Source organism: Phocoena sinus, chromosome 10 (genome assembly GCF_008692025.1).
Source record: "Phocoena sinus isolate mPhoSin1 chromosome 10, mPhoSin1.pri, whole genome shotgun sequence".
Classification (NCBI taxonomy): domain Eukaryota; kingdom Metazoa; phylum Chordata; class Mammalia; order Artiodactyla; family Phocoenidae; genus Phocoena; species Phocoena sinus.
The window spans coordinates 58,238,690-58,260,414 of NC_045772.1; the positions used below are offsets into that span (position 1 = coordinate 58,238,690).

General features: G+C 43.0%; 1 protein-coding gene across 5 annotated transcripts in view; it reads right to left on the minus strand.

Moving 5' to 3' along the window:
- The window catches only part of OS9 (OS9 endoplasmic reticulum lectin), a 29,957-nt gene extending 22,933 nt beyond the window's left edge, over positions 1–7,024 (minus strand). For 2 of the 5 annotated variants that reach the window (XM_032645723.1, XM_032645722.1), the window contains exons 1-5: positions 6,655–7,024; positions 6,052–6,228; positions 4,840–4,903; positions 4,633–4,709; positions 4,349–4,447 (exon numbers count right to left, since the gene is read on the minus strand). In XM_032645723.1, the coding sequence (XP_032501614.1) occupies positions 4,349–4,447; positions 4,633–4,709; positions 4,840–4,903; positions 6,052–6,228; positions 6,655–6,816 (579 nt within the window). In that variant the 5' untranslated portion in view covers positions 6,817–7,024. The remainder of the gene's footprint in view (positions 1–4,348; positions 4,448–4,632; positions 4,710–4,839; positions 4,904–6,051; positions 6,229–6,654) is intronic. The other 3 variants (XM_032645721.1, XM_032645720.1, XM_032645724.1) reach the window with 2 other exon arrangements.
- Positions 7,025–21,725: the final 14,701 nt, after the last annotated feature.

Consider the following 21,725-nt stretch of genomic DNA (forward strand, 5'->3'; position numbering starts at 1 on the left):
GACATTATTTTCTGTATGTTTGAAATGTTTCATAATTAAACATTTTAATGGAAAAATCTTAGATCTCTCTGAAATCTTACTTAATGTACGAATTGAGATAGGGATCCAAATTTATTTAATTCCAGATGGCTAACCGATTGCTCCAAAACTCCCCGGAAACTGCACTTTTACCAAACGCTGTGCACACTGCTCCCGCCAAGGAGGCACTGGGAAGATGGAACTTCACCAGGCCTGCCCCGGAGTGGGGGATTCACTCAGTCACTCAGGCTACGAACTTGGGTGGCCCATCAGGATATAAAAGCAGCCACAGAGGAACGCCCTCAACTTTCTGCCACTAAAACCTCCAGACTCCCCAGCAAATATGCCATCTTTCGGTTCTAGTTACAAGCACAGAACCGCCTCCTCAGGATCGCAGCCCTGCCCACACTCTCTTCTCATTCTTTCTCCTGAACCTCAGCCTTGCCTCCTTTCTACTAGGTCCACCCAGCATTTAAACACACTCCCACCTTAACACATGAAACAACAAGCACAAAGTCCCACTTTCCCAAGCCCACAGCCCTGCTAACTAGTGCTCGCCTTTTCCCTTCCCTTCACAGCCAGACTTCTTCAAAGATTCCCACTTCCTCACCACGTTCCTCAACACCTCAGCTTCACCAGCTCACTGAAACTGCTCTGGTGGAGATTGCCAATGACCTCTGGCATTGAGTCCAACCCAAGGACTGGTCAGGGGAGACCGGGGGCAGCGGACTTACCAATTTTCATCTGGTTCCCAGCCCTACAGTCTGAATTTTTATTTCCATGTTCCTGTTTTGCTTTTATTAAAATAACAATTCCTATGATCACCCACAAGCAGTTTTTAATTCTCCACTTCCTTGAAGGTTCAGATGCAGCCAACACCACGGACCAGTCCCTCCTTGGGACATGTCCTTCCTGGGTTCCATGTCACCACAGTCTGCCTTCTGGTCGCTTCTTCTTGGCAAAGCTCCCTTCTGCCCAGGCTTTCAATGCTGGCTTCCTCACAGTTCTGTCCCACTTCTCACTATATCCTGTTTCTTGGGCGGGGGGCAGGGGGGGATTTCATCCATACCATGGCTTCAATTATTAACAGTATGTTGATGGCTCCAGCACTCTGGGTTCTATTTAGACCTCTCTCGTCAGCTCCAGACCCACAGATCCACAGCCTCCTCAGATATCTCTACTTGGATGCCTACAGCCACTAAAATCATCGTGTTCAACATCAAAATCATCATTTTCCTTCACCAAACCTACTCCTCTTCCCACTGTACCCATCTCAAAAACAAACCACCATCCATCCAGTTGCTCAAGCCAGAAACCTGGGAATCTTACTATATTGATTTTGCCCCTTAAGTCTCTCCAATAATTCACATGTCTTCACCCCTGGACCACCTTGTTTTCTCACCTGGATTACTGCATCCACCTTCTCACTGGTCTCCCAACCATTTGCTATGCTCCAGCCAGAGTGAGCCTTCAAAACCAACACCGAATATGGCACCACTCTGCTCAAAATACTTCACTGGCTCCCCCTCGTTTCTCCAATTGTCCAAACTCCTCAACACAGCTACAGAGCTTCATGACCTGTGACTTGTCCCCTAAAGACTGCCCAGCCTCATCTCCCACAATTCCCTCCAGTCACTGGGAACGGCTATCAATCCCTCCTGCCTCCAGGCCTTTTGCACTCACTGTACCTTCTGCCTGGAATGCCCTCTCCTTCCCACTGGTCTATAGCTGCTGGACTAACTGCTGGTTCAAAGGTCACCTCCTCCAGAGGCCTCCCCTTGACCTGGACTCGATTAGTTCCTTTATTGTGTGCTCCCCTGTGAAAAGTGCCTCACCCATCAGAGAGTTTACCCTGCTTCCTGTGGCTCTTTATTTAATGTCTGTCTCCTGAGAGCAGGACTGGGTCTCTCAGTCACCATTTCATCTCCAGTGCTTAGCACAGGGCATATGGTTCAGCAGATGTGAGGAAAATTGCCTTCAGTTCTCAGCCTACTGAAGGTACAGACAAGTAAAGAAACAAACAATACAATCAAGTGCTATAATAGATCATATATGTGTGTGGATGCTGTGGGTTGCTATAGTCTGAATGTCTGTGTCTCCCTAAAATTCGTATATTGAATTCCTAATGCCCACTGTGATAGTATTAGGACGTGGGGCCTTTGGGAGATGCTTAGGTCATGACGATGGAACCCTCATGAATGGGATTAATGCTCTTATGAAAGAGACCCCACAGAGCTCCTTTGTGAGGACACAAGAAGTCTGTGACCTGGAAGAGGGCCCTCACCCAACCATGCTGGCACCCTGATCTCAGACTTCCAGCTTCCAGAACTGTGAGAAATACATTTCTGTTGTTTATAAGTTACCCAGCCTGTGGTATTTTGTTATAGCAGCCCAAACAGGCTAAGACGCGGATATATGTGAATGTGGTTGTATGTATATGAAGCGCTGAGGGGACACAATGAACTTTCTGGGCTAGCCAAGAAAGGTCACATAAAATAAAGTGACCTTTGAAATGGCTTATCATTTCTTCCATTCATTCAGTAAATAATCTCTGGGCACCTACTTGGTGCCAGGCGCTGTTGAAGGCACTGATGATACAGCATAAAATGAGACAGACATTGTCCCTGACTTCCTGGAGCTTATTCTACTGGGGATAGAGAGAGAGATTAAACTCAAAAAATAAACTAATTTCAGGAAATGATACATGCATTGAAGAATATAAAACACCGTAGGTGTTTACCAGGATCAAGGCGGAAGGGTGTGTGTGTCTGTGTGCCTATGTTAGGTCTCCCTGTGGAGGTGTCATAGGTGTATATAACCTGACAGGATGGAGCCAGCCATTTAAAGATCTCTGGAAAGATGGCGCTAGGCAGAGGGAACAATGAGACTCACTGGTTCAAAGGACAGGAAGAAGGGCAGTGGGACAGAAACGCAGTAAGATGTTATATCTCCAACCCAGACCCTGTCCCGGAACTCCAGAGTTACAGACTCAACTACCAACTGACCATCACCACTGGGATATCTAATAGGCATCTTGACCTTCATATGTCCCACACCAGCCTAGTTTCTTCCTCCAAACCCGTTTCTTCCCACTTGAGTAAATGACAATTCCATTCTCCCAGTTGCTCAAGCTAAAATCCCTGGCGTCATACTTGACTCCACCTCACATCCAATCCGTCAACAAATCTTGGCTCTACCTTCAAAATATATCCAGAATCTGGCTGCTTCCCACCACCTCCACTGCTGCCACCCCAGCCTATGCTGAAGTATTTGGATCTTATCCTTTGTGTGAGGCATAATTATTGAAGGTTTTCCAGAACTCGGTAGAGAAGGGACACTTGCTCATAGTGGTGTGCTGAAGCCAGCTCAGGCCAGTTCGCCAGAGCCAACTGGTAAGTTTTCAGGAATGTCGCAAGATGATTGACATCACAGTGATAGTATGAATTTTGCCATGATGGGGATATTTATACCATGGATACTGGCAAACATTACATCTGGGCTTCCCCCTCCACCACCCCACCCTACCCTGGCGATCCCGGTGCTCCACATTTACCAGCACACAGCTGCATGTGCAAATCTGTATTACATGAAGATAATTCTTGTGTCATGTGGTTCTCTACAGGTGTTTATGTTTTTGAATACACATTAGAATCACCTGAGAAACTCTGCCTACCATACAGCTGTCTGCCTGAACTCAGTTAAGGACTACTGGATGGGGAGCACTTGTTAAGAGGCTGTTGGCAGTGATGGAAGTGAGATGAAGGTACCAAGCATGGGAAAGAAGAGGCGAGTTGTGAGAGAAGTCTAGAAGTAGAGAGTGGACTTTGTTGTTGACCCTGATTCCTTTCCTCCATATCACTTCTCAGTTTGTAATCACAGGCTCATTTCTGTGATTCTTTAGTCTCTGTCTTCCTCTCCTGACTGTAGTCCATGAGGGCAGGGGCTGCGTGTCTGCTCACCACTGTACCCCCAGAGCAGAGCCCAATACCTACACCAGCACGACCTCATTGCAGAGTCGTTAAATGATGAAAGGAGGACAAATTGAAGAAGTAAGAGTCAATAATGACACTCAGATGTCCAGCTTAGGTGACAAAAAGGAGAAACACAGATAAAAGTGTGGTTGGGGGTTCAGAGGGGAGGATTTGGGAAATGTTGACTTGAACTGCCTCTGAAAATCCAGGCAGTGACGTGAAGCTAGAAATATGAGTCTTAAACTTAGAGTTTAGGGTCTGGGAGAGAAACTCTTGACTATACCACGCAAACCTGCCCTCTTCCCTTAGAATCTGAGTTGTCACTGGGGGAGTGTCAACTTCCCTCACCCAGGACTCACCCGAACCTCAGCCTCCCGGGGCCTCCCGTTGAGGTCGCATTTGGACCCGTTGCCATAGGTCTGGCTGTGGTAGCGTTTCAGGCGATGCTGCTTGGAGGCCTGGGGAGGACATCAGGCAGGAGGAAGGGGTGTGAGAAAGACAGCAAGAGGGAAGAAGAGCACTTTATCCTAATAGCCACCAAACCCCAAGAAACACGTCAGCTAATCCTGACCCTCCCCTTCTCGTCAGGGCTCTCAGTCTGCAGCCCAGACCCCTTTCTCTCCCAATCCCACACTCCTGCCACCTTGGCTGTTTCATCATTCCAGTCGAAGGCCGATTGGTAGTAGCCGAGATAGAGGACTTCACCTTTGATCTCTGAATCTGCAAAAGAAAGCACAGTGAAGCGTGGTTACCCTGTCCTCAGAGGACTAGGAGGGAAGGGAACTGGGGAGGCAGGTCACCTTCCATGACAGGTTGCTGAGGGCTTAGGAAAAATGTAGGCGGGAGTCACCTTCCATGTGGTACTGCTGGATGTGGCGTCCATAGCAGAATTCATATGTCCACCAGTCCTTGGTCTAACAGTAAAAAAAAATGAACAATCGGGGGATGGAGTACAGATGTCTCTTCTTGGAACCAGAATCTCTCCTGGCTCCAAGACACATAATCTCTCATTTACTTTTCATCTCCCTCTGCTTCCACACTCAATCCTCCAGGTTCTCGGTGAGGAGGGAGGGCTGTTTGCCTTCTGTGACTTGGAGAGAGACCTCTACAGCCTAAGTGGTTTGCACCTGTAGGCTTTCCACTCTTCTCTTTTTATAAAAAAGTCCTTCTTTGGGGACCTCCCTGGTGGTCCAGTAGTAAAGAATCTGCCTTGCAATGCAGGGGATGTGGGTTCAATCCCTGGTTAGGGAACTAAGATCCCACATAGCGTGGTGCAACTAAGCCTGCGTGCCTCAAACTAGAGAGCCCACGCGCCCTGGAGCCTGCGTGCCACAACTAGAGAAAAGAAAAACCCGCACGCCACAAGTAGAGAGAGAAGCCCGCGCGCCGCAGTGAAAGATCTCGTGTGCCTCAACGAAGATCCCACGTGCGGCAACTGAGACCCAACACAGCCAAAAGAAGAAAAAAAATCCTTCTTTGTCGTCCATAAAGATACGAAACCATGATATCCTTGTAGCATTCAGACCAGGGAAACATAGAATATTAAAGTATTAATTGAACTCTCTTATACTGTTTTAGCCACGGGGGATACAGCTGTGAACAAGATAAATTCTTTGACTTCATAGACTTACGTTCTAGTGCTAGGACTCAGACCAAAAATGAATAAACGGACGATTCAGTTAAAAAGATGATTTCAGATCATGAAAAGTGCCATGATGAAAATAAAATAGGATACTGGGCAGAGAGTGACAGGGGAGGGGGTGACTTTACCAGGAAGGCTTCTCTAGGGGAGTGCCCCTACTGCCCCACATTGACCCTCTTTAGCACCTCAATCTTAGCTTAACCCTTATTCTGAGCTCTTCTAACTCTCCTCTACATTCAGCAAAGTGTCATCAGTGGTTACAGGATTCTTTGCTTCTTTCCTATCTGTACAATATGCCTACTCCTTCAATGGCCATCTTAATTCCAACAGATCCTCCCCATCACTCCTCATTCACAGGCACAATGGTTCCCAAATAGATAGTTTCCAAGCCCTAGTTCCCTCCATCCCAGTCCCTTTCACCTTCAGCAGGCAAGGCGCATCTTTCATTGGGTTCAACAACTCAGGGATCCCAGGCCCTTGGTAAGCAGGTGCCTCCTCCTCCCTTTCACTCTGGAAGTGAATAGCTCCAGCTGGCAGGCGACATTCATAGCGCTGCTTGTACTTAGAGGAGACAATTACCACGTCCGAAGCTTGGCTCTGGGAAAGAAGTGCGGGTCGGGGTGCAGGGAGGCAAAGAGAGGTTGAGATCAGGGAGAACAACGAGATCCCTCTTCATATCCTGGGTAAGAGCCCAGTCAAGACAGAGAGAACCACAAGACCTCCAGCTGTGTTTAGCGGGTGAGGGGCGAGGGCACTCCCACTTCTCCACGGGGGAGGAGTCTGAGTGTTTCAATCAGGAACTGGGACCTGAAGTGGACAGTGGGAAGCCCCACCCCTCCCAGGCCCTGGCCCCAAGGGAATGGGTCTCCGATTACGACCCTCCGGAGTCCTCATAAAACCCCTGCTTAACTCTTCCCGATTCTCCTTAGGCTCCCGCCACAGACTCCACAGCTGCCCTTCTTCCTCTACCTTCTCCCCCTTCCCCTTCTGCCCCGGACCCTCGTCCCCTCTACGCCTCCTCACCTGCCCTCCCATGACAGGCAACGGCAGTATCTCGATCCCATAACGCATCTCACTCAGCTCCTCCAGGTTCAGGCTCCCGACACCGCCGGTCAGACTTGCGGGAAACAGGAGCCCCAGAAGTAGCAGCCCCAACAGACTGGACAGCAGCGTTTCCGCCGCCATCTTTCGTTCCCCTTCTAATCCAGAACAACTCCTTCCGCCCTAAACCTGGCGGCGGCCTCACCCCGCCCATCAACGCCACAAGGTGTCATTGGCTAAATGTTCTGTCCCTCTTATGTGCCCTAGTCCCATTTGCCAATGTGGCTCCAAAGCCCACGAGGAGGTGGATCACGACGATTAGCAAAACCACTCGCTGCTCACGATTGGTCAGAGAGGCCAACCAATCACCAACGATATCGGACCCCCTCCCACCCTCCATCAGTTCCAGAGAGGCACCGTCTACCCGCTAGGCCTAGTTAAGCAGTTTTTCTCGGTCCTCGCCCAGCTGTTGTGCGCATCTCTAATTGCTTTTTAAGCCGTTTCTTGTATTGTGTCCGGCCGCCGCCAGGCGGAGGATCGAGGCGGATGGGTGCGTGCACGCAATACTCCTGAAAGCTGCTTAATACTTGTGGCAAAACAATTATTATATAATAGTATTCCTCTTTTCACATATACATACAACTTAAGGGCAATCTGGCAAATTTCTGTCAAAACCTTTCAGCGCGATCCTGCAGTTGTCGTCTAATAAAATTATCCTAAAGAAATAATGGGGACTTCCAGTTGAAAACCAGGAGCTGGGGGGAGAGGGGCAGGCAGCGAATGCACGTATTATCCTCCAGGCCATGTAGGAACAAAGGGACAGGGAAAGGAGACAACAGCAGCAACATTTTAGAAGCTAGAAAGCAAATGGAGGAATGGTAACTGATTTAGCAAACCTGTGAAATTGATTCCTAAACAAACATAAACATGAAATGACTGTATCTTTGGAAAAACTCATCTGGAGAATCTGTCCAGCCCCAAAGAGAAATCCCAAAGATACTCTCATCAGGCTTCTCTTAAAGAAATAGGTGAAGGAATCCTACAATTAAGCCCTTGGCCTATGTGCCCCAGCCCTCACACAATCTTTCCAATCAGCTTTTTAATATCCTCATTCTAAAATATAAGCTGACAGCCAAGGATCATAAAAAATTTAAGGAAAGTATTTAATGTACAAGAAAGACACCAAAACAAGCAAGAAGAAAAAGAGCAACTTAGAGGAAACAAATTGCAAGGGAGAAAGAGCAACTGAAAATTAAACAAAAAATCCATCAAGATCCTCGGAGAGATAATATATTGTGTGTGTAAGATAACAACAGGAATCTATTTTTAAAAGTAACTACTATTCAGGTAAGAAAAAGAGAGCTCTTGGAAATCAAAACCATGATAGCAGAAATAAAAATTCAGTAGAAAGACTGGAGGATAAAGTTGAAAATCAAATTTGCTCTACCTTAGGAGAAAATTAATAAAAAGCAAAGGATCAGTCCAGCAAGTTGAACATCTGAATAATGACAGGTCCACAAAAAGAACAGAGACTCAGAATGGAAGAAATCATCACAGAAATTATTTTAAAGTATTATCCTGAAATGGAGAACTGAGCCTCTAAATTGAAAGGGCACACTGATAGCAAAACAAATCAGGCCCACACCACATCCATCATTATAGAATTTCAAAACACTGGACACAGACAAACGATTCTAAGAGCTTCTAGAGAGAAAGGACAAATTGCATACAAGGATCAAGAATCAGAGCAGTTAGGCTTATCAAAACATTGTAAGATAGAAGACAAGAAAGAATGGTTTCAAATTTTTTTTTTTTTTTTTTTTAATTTTATTTATTTATTTTTGGCTGCGTTGGGTCCCCGCCTCCGCGCGAGGGCTCCCTCCAGTTGTGGCGAATGGGGGCCACTCTTCATCGCGGTGCACAGGCCTCTCACTGTCACGGCCTCTCCCGTTGCGGAGCACAGGCTCCAGACGCGCAGGCTCAGTAGTTGTGGCCCACGGGCCCAGCTGCTCCGCGGCATGTGGGATCCTCCCAGACCAGGGCTCGAACCCGCGTCCCCCGCATCGGCAGGCAGACTCCCAACCACTGCGCCACCAGGGAAGCCCTCAAATTTTTGAAGGAAATTATTTCCAACCTAGAATTCTACACACAGCCAAACTATGATCTAATTATGAGTCCAGAATAAAGACAATTTCAGACATGCAAGGTCTCAAAATATGGATATTCCATGCATTGTTCTTCAGAAAGATAGGAGAGGATTTATTACACCAGGACAACTGTTAGTCAAAAGACAGAAAAAGTATGAAATCCAAGAAACAAGGTATCCTTGCACTAAAGAGAAACAAAAGGAATCCCCAAGGCGATGCTGAAAGGAGATTCCAAGTTGTAGGGCAGGACTAGAGATCAATTCATAAGATTAGAGCAGTTCAGAAGGATTTGGGAGTGATTTCTTTAAGAAATAAAACTGATTGAATACGAATACATTTGAACTTATTGAGAACAGATTTGTTTAACCAGAGGAGAGCCTGGGAATATATTAATGACAAGTGTCATTATGTAGAAAGTTAAGCGGGAAAAAAGACATTAATTCCAATGAAAATAAAAAGTTGTGTTGGAAAAGCTAAACAGACTTCTTTTTTCTTCAACGTGGTTGGTTATCCTCACACTAAAAACAACTTAAAATGCTGAGTAAAATATAATTATCTTCCTTCTGAAAGCATGGTAAAGCCAACAAGACACTGGAGAATTAACAGGCCAAAATCTAAATGAAGTCAGAAAACCTAGAGGGTTTTGACAGTCAAAACCCTGTAGACACATTTGCTTGGAAGGCATTTGCCAAAGTTGCAGAGTTGACCTTTGTTTTTTTTTTTATTTTAATTTTTAAATTTATTTATTTATTTATTTGGCTGTGTTGGGTCTTAGCTGCAGCATGCGGGATCTTCGTTGTGGCATGCGGGATCTTTCGTTGCCGTGCACGGGTTCCTCATTGTAGTGCACGGGTTTCTCTAGTTGTGGTGACACAGCACATGGTGTCAGCTTCTCTCTAGTTGTGGTGCACGGGCTCCAGAACGCGTGGGCTTAGTAGTTGCAGCACGCAGGCTCTCTAGTTTTGCCGTGTGGGCTCAGTAGTTGTGGCGCATGGGGTTAGTTGCCCTGCAGCATACGGGATCTTAGTTCTCTGACCAGGGATTGAACCCGCATCCCCTGCATTGGAGGGCAGATGCTTAACCACTGGACCACCAGGGAAGTCCCCAACCTTTGTTTTTTTAATGTATTTTTTGAACTCTTTTTAAAATTGAAGTATAGGTGATGTACAATATTATGTAAGTTACAACTGTACAATATAGTGATTCACAATTTTTAAAGGTTATACTCCATTTACAGTTATCATAAAATATTGACTATATTCCCTATGCTTTACAATATATCCTTGTAGCTTATTTCATACATAATAGTTTGTATTTCTTAATTCCCTACCCCTATATTGCCTCTCCCCCTTCCCTCTCCCCACTGGTAATCACTAGTTTTTTCTCTCCATCTGTGAGTCTGCTAGCTTGTTGTATTTTTTGGATCCCGTATATAAGTGATGTCATACAGTACTTGTCTTTCTCTTTCTGACTTATTTCACTCAGCATGATACCCTCCAAGTCCATCCATGTTGCTGCAAATGGCGAATATTCATTCTTTTTTATGGCTGAGTAGGATTCCATTGTATACATATACCATGTCTTCTTTATCCATTCATCTGTTGATAGACGCTTAGGTTGCTTCCATACCTTGGCAATTGTAAATAATGCCGCTATGAACATTGAGGTGCACATATCTTTTTGAATTAATGTTTTTGTTTTTTTTCAGATCTATACCCAGGAGGGGGATTGCTCTATCGTAGCTCTATTTTTAGTTCTTTGAGAAACATCCATACTGTTTTCCACAGTGACTGCACCAGTTTACATTCCCACCAAAGGTGTACAGATTTGAGCTTTGTTGATGTGTTTTTGTTTTCTAGAGGATGGGACAAAAGGTCCACTAGAGGTGGAGACTCTGAGAGAAAATCCTCCTGGTAGTGAACCTGTCCCCAGGTCCCCAGCTCCAGGGAACTGCAAGGAAGGTTGCCTCAGTGCCAAACAAAGGAGAATTTGTAATCACAAGTAGGCCCTTAAAGAAATTTACAGACCAATTTCACAACATTTAAATGGTTTAAAAAAAATTCAAGCTGTAAGTTTAGATTTAAGTGGTTCCGAGGAGGAGAAAATAATGGCCCAGGCACTTGGCAGAAGCAAATGCAAATCCACTCTGGAAAAATATCCCCTTCATCCCAGGCACCAAAGAACTCCTACAAATCATTTTCCAAGGGAACTTAGTAACTCATAATGAAAAATAACTAAACCCAAAAGGACATAAGACACTGTGAATGAGAACCAGAAGAAACAACAGCAGAAACAGAGCCCCAAAGAATTCAGTATTGTAATTACCTGACACTGATTACAATTATGCTTACTATACTTAAAGAAATAAAAGAAATTTGAAAATATATCAGAAAACAGGAAACTATAAAAATAATCTAACATATTTAAAATAGAGTTTCTAGAAATTAAAATATAGAGTTTTAAATTAAAAACTAAATAAAATAACTAAATAGTTTAAGAAGCAATTATTCTTCAGAGAAGAATTCCAGCTAATAAGAGCAGAAGGAATGATATACTGTCATCATTTTATAATCCTAACGAAATAATTGATCGAGGCAGTAGTCATCAATGACTGTCAGAAACATTAGCTAAGAGGCTTATAGATGAATCAAGCTGACACCATGTGCATATACTGATAAAACTTAACACCATGAAAAGAGGAACAACCAGACATTATGTGCTTCTTGATGGGATACAGTAGGAAGCACAGAGCATTATCTACAAAGGCTTCTTGCCAAAAAACCAAGACTCTGCATATAACTACCAGTTTATAGGAAATATGAGAAACAGGACAATATGTTAAACAACACCATGAGAATCAAGAATAAAAGAGGATCAATATTCCAGTTTCTGCAACAAATACATTGCAAGAAAAAAAGGGGGAAGAGAACTGTTATAGGTTAAAAGAGGTTTAGGAAATGTATCAGTCAAATGCAATGTATAGCCTTGTTTGGATCCTGAATCAAACTACCTAGAAAAAGACTTTTATGAGTCAACTAGGGAGATTTGGACACTGACTGGATATTATATGATATTAAGATATCATTGTCAATTTTGCTGGATGTAATAATGGTATTACGGTTATGTTAAAAAGATACTCCTTATCTCTTAGAGACACATACTTGTGTATGTATCAGTGAAAGAGTATAATGACTGGCATTTGCATTAAAATAATTCTGTGGGAGTCTGGGAGAAGTGGTGGGAGTATAGATGAAACAAAATTGACCATATTTTTAGTTGAAGCAGCATGAAAAATACATGGAGATTCATTATACTTTACATTTGATTGTATTTGAAATTTTTCATTTAAATTTTCTTTTTAAAAACTCAAAGAAAGTTTAAACTTAGCTGAAGATAGGATTAGTGAAGTAGAAAATACATAAGAAGAACATACCCAGAATGAAACACAGAGCAACAAAGAGAAAAATATGGAAGAGAAAATAAGACATACAGAGAGTAAAGTGAGAAAACTGGTTAGAGTCCTGGAAACAGAAAGAAAGAATGAAGCAAAGATAATTGTTGAGCATACCCTAGAACTAATGAAAGATACAAAATCCACATATTCAAGAGGCCCCCCAAAATTTAAAGCAGAATAGATGGAAAAGAAGTCTATACTTAAGACATATCACCATGAAATTAAGTGACACTAATGAATAACAGCAGATATTAAAAGCATCCAGAGTATGGGTTGGATGGGTGGATGCATGTGTCAGAACTCATTGACCTACAACACAGGCCCATGCATTTCACTGCATGTACATTTACCACAATGAAAATAAAATTAGGGCTTCCCTGGTGGCACAGTGGTTGAGAGTCCGCCTGCCGATGCAGGGGACACGGGTTCGTGCCCCGTTCCGGGAAGATCCTGCATGCCGCCGAGCGGCTGGGCCCGTGAGCCATGGCCGCTGCGCCTGCGCGTCCGGAGCCTGTGTTCCGCAACCGGAGAGGCCGCAACAGTGAGAGGCCCGTGTACCGCAAAAATAAATAAATAAATAAAATTAAATTAAATTAAATTAAAAGCTGCCAGAGAAACAGATTACCTTCAAAGAAGCAGCAGTTGGACTGAGAACTGACTTCTCAAATGACACCAATGGAAGCCAGAAGACAATAAATGATATTGTCAGTGTGATGAAAGAAAATAACTGCCACTGGGAATTTTATGGCTAGTGAAAATATCTTTCAATAATGAGGGGAAAATACAAATATTTTCAGACCAAACAAACAAAAAAAAACAACCTCCCAGGAGGGTTTGCAACCAGCAAAGATATACTTCAGAGGAAAGGACAGGGATACAAGATGGAAGGTCTGAGATGTAAGAAGGAATGAAGTGGAGAAATAGGTAAAAATCCTACATGATTATTGACAGTAGAAAAAACAGTGCTAATATTTTCTGGGGTTTAACTATTAAGATGGAATCAAAACACACCAAAGCAATAACACACATTGGGAACTTGATGAATAAAGTAAATTGGTCAAGGTTTCTTGTATTGTCTGCATGGAGAGTATGCTGATTATTATGTCTTTTGGCTTCAAATCCACCCTTCTATATACCACTGTGATGTTGGAGCTGGTATTCTGAAAACCACATTTCATTTTTTTTCTTTTAAACAGACTTTATTTTTTTACAGCAGTTTCAGGTTCACAGAAAAATTAAGCATAAAGTACAGAGCGTTCCCTGTCCTCACACATGCAGAGCCTATCCTACTATCAACATCCCACATCAGGGTGGCACATTCCCTATAATCACTGGACTTACATTGACACATCATCACCCAAAGTCCACAGTTTACATTAGGGCTCACTCTCGGTGTTATACATTCTATGAGGGTTTTTTCTTTCTTTTTTTTCCTTTGGCCATATTTGCTGTGCACCAGTCTCACCAAGGAGCCCTGGCTGTGCTAGGTGTACAGGAAGAGCCTCTCACCCATGTCAGTGGTTACTTGGTCGACATGGAGGGCCAACAAAAGCATGGCTGCAGGCCAGCCCAAGTGTGGACCTGCCCTATTGGCCACGGGTGCTGGTGCCTCCCTGGAGACCTCCTTGTGGTCCATGGGGATCTTGAGTTTCATCATCTCATACTTCTCAACCTCATCCTGCTCACTCTTCACCAGCAGCACCAGTCTCCTCTTGCATCTCTTCCTCCTCTTCCCCCTCCTGTTCCCACCTCCTCCTCCGTCTGCTGTTCACCAGGCATCTTAGTGTCCTTCAAGGTCTCTCCTGTGGCCGACTGGGAGGTCTCTGCTGTGGCCAAACAATCCTGCCTCACCTGAAACCAGCCACCTGTGTTACCTCCACGGCCAGGGCCTTTAGTTCCCATGAGTTTTGACAAATGTATAATGACATATATTTACCATTAATAGTATCGTACAGAATAGATTGACTGCCCTAAAAATCCTCTGTGACCTGTAAATTCATCCTTTCCTCTCCATTAACCACTGGCAAACACTGATCTTTTTATTGTTTCCATAGTTTTACCTTTTCCGCAATGTCATATAGTTGGAATGGTACAAGCTGTAGCCTTTTCAGATGGGCTTCTTTCATCTAGTGATATGCAATTAAGCTTCCTCCATGTCTCTTCATGGCTTGATAACTCTTTTTTTTTACTGCTCAATAATATTCCACAGTCTGGAGGTACCACAGTTTATTTATCCATTCATCTACTGAAGTACATCTTTGTTACTTCCAGGTATTAGCAATTATAAATAAAGCTGCTATGACATCTGTGTGCAGGTTTTTGTGTGTATGTAAGTTTCCAGTTCACTTGAGTAAATACAAGGAGCATGATTGCTAGCCTGTATGCTAAGAGTATGTTTAGCTTTGTTAGAATCTGCCAAACTGTCCTTCGAAGTGACTGTGCCATTTTGCATCCTCAACAGCAATGAATGAGAGTTTCTGTTGACCCACATTGGCATTTGGTATTGTCAGTGTTCTAGATTTTGGCCATTCTCATAGGCATGTAGTGCTATCTTGTTGTTGTTTTAATTTGCAATTTCCTAATGACATATGATGTAGAGCATTTTTTCATAAGCTTATTTGCCATCTGTATATCTTCTTTGGCGACGTGTCTATTCGGGTGTTTTTCCCAATTTTTAATTGGCTTGTTTGTTTTCTTATTGTTGAAATTGAGAGTTCTGGGGTATATTTTGGATAACATTCCTTTATCAGATATGTCTTTTGCAGATTTTTCTCCCAGTATGTGGCTTGTCTTCTCATCCTCTTGATAGCATCTTTCACAGAGCAGAATTTTTTAATTTTAAGGAAGTCCAGCTTATCAATAATTTCTTTCATGGATGGCGTCTTTGATGTAGTGTCTAAAGTGTTATTGCCATACCCAAGATTATCTAGATTTTCCCCTATGTTATTTTTTTTAAAAAAACCTCTTTATTGGAGTATAACTGCTTTACAATGGTGTGTTAGTTTCTGCTTTATAACAAAGTGAATCAGCTACACATATACATATATCCCTATATCACCTCCCTCATATATCCCCATATCCCTCCCACCCTCCCTATCCCACCCCTCTAGGTGGTGACAAAGCACTGAGCTGATCTCCCTGTGCTATGCGGCTGCTTCCCACTAGCTACCTATTTTACATTTGGTAGTATATGTAAGTCCATGCCACTCTCTCACTTCGTCCCAGCTTACCCTTCCCCCTCCTCATGTCCTCAAGTCCATTCTCTACGCCCCACGTTGTTTTTTAAGAGTTTTATAATTTTGCGTTTTATACCTAGGTCTATGATCCATTTTGAGTTAACATTTGTGAAGGGCGTAAGGTCTGTGTCTAGATTCATTTTCTTTTTGCATGTGGACGTCCAGTTGTTCCAGCACCATTTGTTGAAAAGATGGTGTTTTCTCCATTGTATTGCCTTTGCTCCCTCCTCTCTCTCTCTCTCTTGTTTTTTTTAGCTGTGCCTCGCAGCTTGTGGAACTTAGTTCCCCAACCAGGGATTGAACCCAGGCCCTCAGCAGTGAAGTCGTGAAGTCCTAACTACTGAACTGCCAGGGAATTCCCAGCCTTTGCTCCTTTCTCAAAGATCAGTTGACTCTATTTATGTAGGTCTATTTCTGAGATTTCTTTTTTTTAAAAATATATGTATTCATTTATTTGGCTGCACCAGGTCCTAGTTGCGGCACACGGGATCTTTAGTTGCAGCATGAGAACTCTTAGTTGCGGCATGTAGGATCTAGTTCCCTGACCAGGGATTGAACCCAGTCCCCCTGCATTGGGAGCGCAGAGTCTTAGTCACTGGACCACCAGGGAAGTCCCTGTTTCTGAGATTTCTATTCTGTTCCATTGATCTATTTGTTTCTTCTTTCACCAATACCACTATGTTTTGGTTACTGTAGCTTTATAGGAAGTCATGAAGTCAAGCAGTGTCCGTCTGCAACTTTGTTCTTCTCCCTAATATTGTGTTGGCTATTCTGGGTCTTTTGTCTCTCCATATAAACTTTAGTATTGGTTTGTCAATATCCACGAAATAACTTTCTGGTGTTTTGATTGGAATTGTGTTGAATCTATAAATCAAATTGGGAAGAACTGACATCTTAACAATATCGAGTCTTCTTATCCACGAACATGAATATCTCTCCATTTACTTAATTCTTCATTGATTTCTTTCATCAGAATTTATAGTTTTCCTCATAAAGACGTAATATACATTTTGTTAAATTTATACCTAAGTATTTCATTTTGGGGAGTGCTAAAGTAAATGATTGTGATTTAAACTTCAAATTCCCCTTGTTCATTGCTGGTATATAGGCAAGCAACTGTCTTAAAGGACTTTTTTATTGTTTGGAAATACACATAATATAAAATGTACCACCTTAGCCATTTTTAAGTACACAGTTCTGTGGTGTTAAGTACATTCACGGTGTTGTCACCATCACCAGCTATCCTGTAAACACTTTTCATCTTATAAAACTGAAACTCTATGCCTATTAAGCAATAACTCCCTATTATCCCCTATCCCAACCCCTGGCAACCACCATTATACTTTTTGTCTTTATGGTTTTGACTACTCTAAGTACCTCATAAAAGTAAAATCGTATAGTATTTGTCCTTTGGTAACTGGCTTATTTCACTCAGTATAAAGTCCTCAAGATTCATTTATGCTGTAGCACATTGCAGAATAATATTCTGTTGGATGTATATGCCACATTTTTCTTATCCATTCATCTCTTGATGGACACTTGTGTTGCTTCCACATTTTGGCTCTTGTGAATAATGCTGCTATGAATATGAGTGTACAAATATCTCTTTGAGACCCTGCTTTTTTTAAAAAAAATATTCTTTTCCATTATGGTTCATTGTAGGATATTAAATATAGTTCCCTGTGCTATACAGTAGGATCTTGTTGTTTATTCATTCTATATATAATAGTTTGCATCTGCTAATCCCAAACTCCCAATCCATCACTTCCCCCATTCCCTCCCCCTTGGCAACCACCAGTCTGTTCTCTATGTCCGTGATTCTATTCTGTCTCATAGATGGGTTCATTTGTGTCATATTTTAGATTTCATATATAAGTGATATCATATGATATCTGACTTACTTAGTGTGATAATCTCTACTTGCATCCATGTTGCTGCAAATGGTATATATGGTATATATATGTGGTGTATATGTACCACATCTTCTTTATCCATTCATCTGTTGATGGACATTCGGGTTGTTTCCATGTCTTGGCTATTGTGAATAGCACTGCTATGAACATAGGGGTGCACGTATCTTTTTGAATTATAGTTTTGTCTGGATATATGCCCAGGAGTGGGATTGCTGATCATACGGTAATTCTATATTTAGTTTTCTGAGGAACCTCCATACCGTTCTCCATAGTGGCTGCACCAACTTACATTCCCACCAACAGTGTACGAGGGTTCCCTTTTCTCCACACCCTCTCCAGCAACTGAATGTTTATTTGATTGCTTATTCAATTGAGATGATCATGCGGTCCTTTCCCTTCATTTTGTTAATGTGAGATATTACATTGATCAAATTTTGTATATTGAATCATCCTTGCATTCCAGAAATAAATCCCATTTGCTCATGGTGTATGATCCTTTTAATATGCTGCTGAATTCTATTTGCTAGAATAGAAATCTTTATCAAAGATTTTTGCATTATGTTCATACAGGATACTTGTCTGTAGATTTCTTTTATTGTAGTTCTTTGTCTGGCTTTGGTACCAGGGTTATGATAGTGGAAGTGGTGTGCTGCTGTAACAAAAACCAAAATACATGGCACTGACATAGCAATCAGGTGGCCAGCAATGAGAAAACTATACTGGAGGCTCAAAGGATGGCAATCTATTTGTGTTAGTAGACAAGACAGTAAACACTGTTCTGTTAGGAAAACAGAAACAATTCTGGGTATTTCAAATAGAGAGAATTTAATATAGATAATCATTTACAAAGTGCCACGAGGGGTGGAGTAGAAAAAAGGGGTAGATAAGGTTACTCAATGATTAGTAAGTGCAGGAAGTCACTAACTCTAGGGCCAGTGGAGCAAAGGGCGAAATGGTGTTACCTAGAATCTACCATTGCTGAGCACTGAGGCTGCTGCTGTTGAAACCCAGATGCCTGAACAGGAACTCAGAATCACATTGCTACCAATGTTACCACTGCAGCTCCCTCCAGCAGCTGTTAGAACATAACAGGACACCACATGATTAGGAAAGTAGTCCTACTTGACATTAGAGAAGATGTTCCAAAAGGGTAAGTGTGGAGCTAAGAGACCAAAGACACTATCTGGAACATCATGTTCTACAATGACAAAATACTTGGTAAAATGATGCCTGTAATAATTTGGAAAACACAGTATACGCTATTGAGCACAAAGGGAAGAGGTTGGAAAGAATCAAATGGCCAGCATGCACTGGAAAATTTTGGATACATTACAAAAAAGAGATGAGCTCAGGCGAGTACTGGCTTTTTTTGCAAGCAAATATTAAAGGGAATTACATGTCCAGAAACATTAGGTCTTAAACTGTTGGAAAACTCTATTGCTTTAAGACTTAAAACAGTGAGAAATAAAATTGAGAAGGCCCTGATCAAAAAGTCTTACTAATATCCAGCCTTGTGGCAAAACACAGATTAAGAATGTGTCCTCTCTTGAATTAAGAGACAGCAAAAATCTCCTCTAAGTTTTTGCAGCATTGCACTGCAAGGAAACCACAAACTGTCTCTGACAGTTCAAATGTAAAACCACTATATGGTTTCCAAATTTCTACTATAGAAAGTTGGCTCTAAAACTTGTATGGCCCCAAGGAGGGAATATTCTCCAAAGCCTACGTGAGATGCAATCATGAGGATAGAGAATAACTAAACGTCCCACCCCATGCCAAAGGTGGCTCCTTGGAGAATACAGATAACAAGGTTTATTCAAATAGCAGACGCCCCACCCCATGCCAAAGGTGGCTCCTTGGAGAATACAGATAACAAGGTTTATTCAAATAGCAGAACCAGAGTCTAATCAGAGGAATTCCCTGCTGCACAGCAGGAAACTTCACTATGCCTGCCCTGCAGGATGCCCGTATCACTAAGAGCCACTGACTGCAGTGGGTCTTCCTTCCCTTCTTTCCTTTTCTGAGTGTCAGTGTTTATTTGCAGCTCTTCTGTACCTATAAGTGAGGGGGTGGGGAGGCATAGAGGAGCCACATCTGGAACTGAGGAAGAGGATTTCAAATCACTCTGAGATTTTGGGTTGAACTTGATGCAAGGACTAGATGGGAATTTGGGTTCTCTCACTTGAGGTGAGTGTGTTAGTATACACGTGTGAGTAAAAATAAAATGAATATTTGGTGACTAAAAGGATAGACTCTGGTAAAAGCCATATCATATGTTCACCAAACCGATTTCATTTTCTTCCTGATCCTACAGCTAGACTACATTTCCTAGTCTCTGCTGCAGTCAGGTGGAACTGTATGACTGAGTTTTGTCCAATGGTGCATGAAGTGATGTACACTATCCTCAGTTCTGGCCCTATAAATATACTGTGTGATCACCCATGTTCTCTTCTGTCATTTGTTTGTGAACCCATGGTTCAAAGTAGAAATCATAATGTAACTAGAAAACATTTATAATTTATTGATAATGAAAATATTGTTATATCAAAACTTGTGGGATCGGGGACTTCCCTGGCCATCCAGTGGTTAGGACTCTGCACTTCCACTGCAGGCGGCATGGGTTCCATCCCTGGCTGGGGAACTAAGGTCCCACATCCCGCATGCTGCGCAGTGTGGCCAAAAAGTGGGATCAACAAAAAAAGAAAGAAGAAATCTGATCTGATCAATATTTAACTACCAATTTACGGAAAATACAGGGGGACTGAAAACATTAAAAGACACCTGGGGATGCAATCAGCAAAAGCAGACTATGGAAAACAAGGGGGTAAACATCTAGTTTCTATAATAAATAAATGGGGCTTCCCTGATGGCACAGTGGTTAAGAATCTGCCTGCCAATGCAGGAGACACGGGTTCGATCCCTGGTCCGGGAGGATCCCACATGCCGTGGAGCAACTAAGCCCGCACGCCGCAACTACTGAGCCTGCGTGCTCCAACTACTGAAGCCCACACGCCTAGAGCCCGTGCTCCACAACAAGAGAAGACACTGCAGTGAGAAGCCTGCGCACCTCAACGAAGAGTAGCCCCTGCTCGCCGCAACTAGAGAAAGCCCGCGCAGCAACAAAGACCCAACGCAGCCAAATAAATAAATAAAATTAATTAATTAGGGGCTTCCCTGGTGGCGCAGTGGTTGAGAGTCCGCCTGCCGATGTAGGGGACACGGGTTCGTGCCCCGGTCCTGGAAGATCCCACATGCCGCGGAGCGGCTGGGCCCGTGAGCCATGGCTGCTGAGCCTGCGCGTCCGGAGCCTGTGCTCCGCAGCGGGAGAGGCCACGACAGTGAGAGGCCCGCGTACCGCAAAAAAAAAAAAAAAAAAAAAAAAAAATTAATTAATTAATTATTTTTTAAAAAGAAAAGAAACAGTTCCTGGATTTAAAGATTTGGCCATTGGTGATATTGGTGGATTAAAAATGATCATAAGTTCTTTGCATCCATATCCACTTATGAGTGTAGCCACTCCTTGAATCTGAGATGGCCTGAAAATTTGCTTTGGCGCAGAAACATATTTGAGAAATATATGGAGAGAGAGGAGAGAAAGAGAGAGAGAGAAATAATGTTATGTGAATTGCAAGCAAGGCTTCAAGGGACCATGCAGCTTCCACCCTCACCCACTTGCTCCCCTGAAACTGCCATGTAATGAAACCCAGGTTAGCCTCTCGGAGGATGAAAGCCCACAAGGAGAGAGAGGTTCAGCTAAGAGCCAGCACCAAACTCCCACCATGTGAGTAAAGGCAACTTGTATCACCCAGCCCCCACTGAGCTGCCAGATGGCTACAGCTACATGATTGACCCAAGGTGACTAACAGAAGAACCACCCCACTGAAATTGGGTGTACTGCTTGAAGAAAAAAGCTTCTGAATATTTTCAAAAGCAGATTACAATTGTTGTTCTCACATATTCTTTTTTTTTTTTTTTGGTCTTTTTAAGTTTTAATACATATTAGACATCCACGTGGAAATGTCAAGTTGGCCCTTAGACCTATGGTCTTGAAGCATAGTGTGGAAGATTGGGGTTATTCTTCTGGAAGTCATCAGCAGATAGGTGGGCTTTAAAGCCATGGGCTGTGAAGGGGATAAGAGGATGTGACCCCAAAATATGCAACTTTGGCATAAGGATTATTTTGAGCTGGAGGCAGCACACTCAGGAAAAGCTCTCTACCCTTCCCCTATCTGCCCAAAGGTAGGGTATAAATTTTCCTTTGTGAAGGTGTCCCCCCCTCTCCTCAACTAGACCAGGAAAGAAG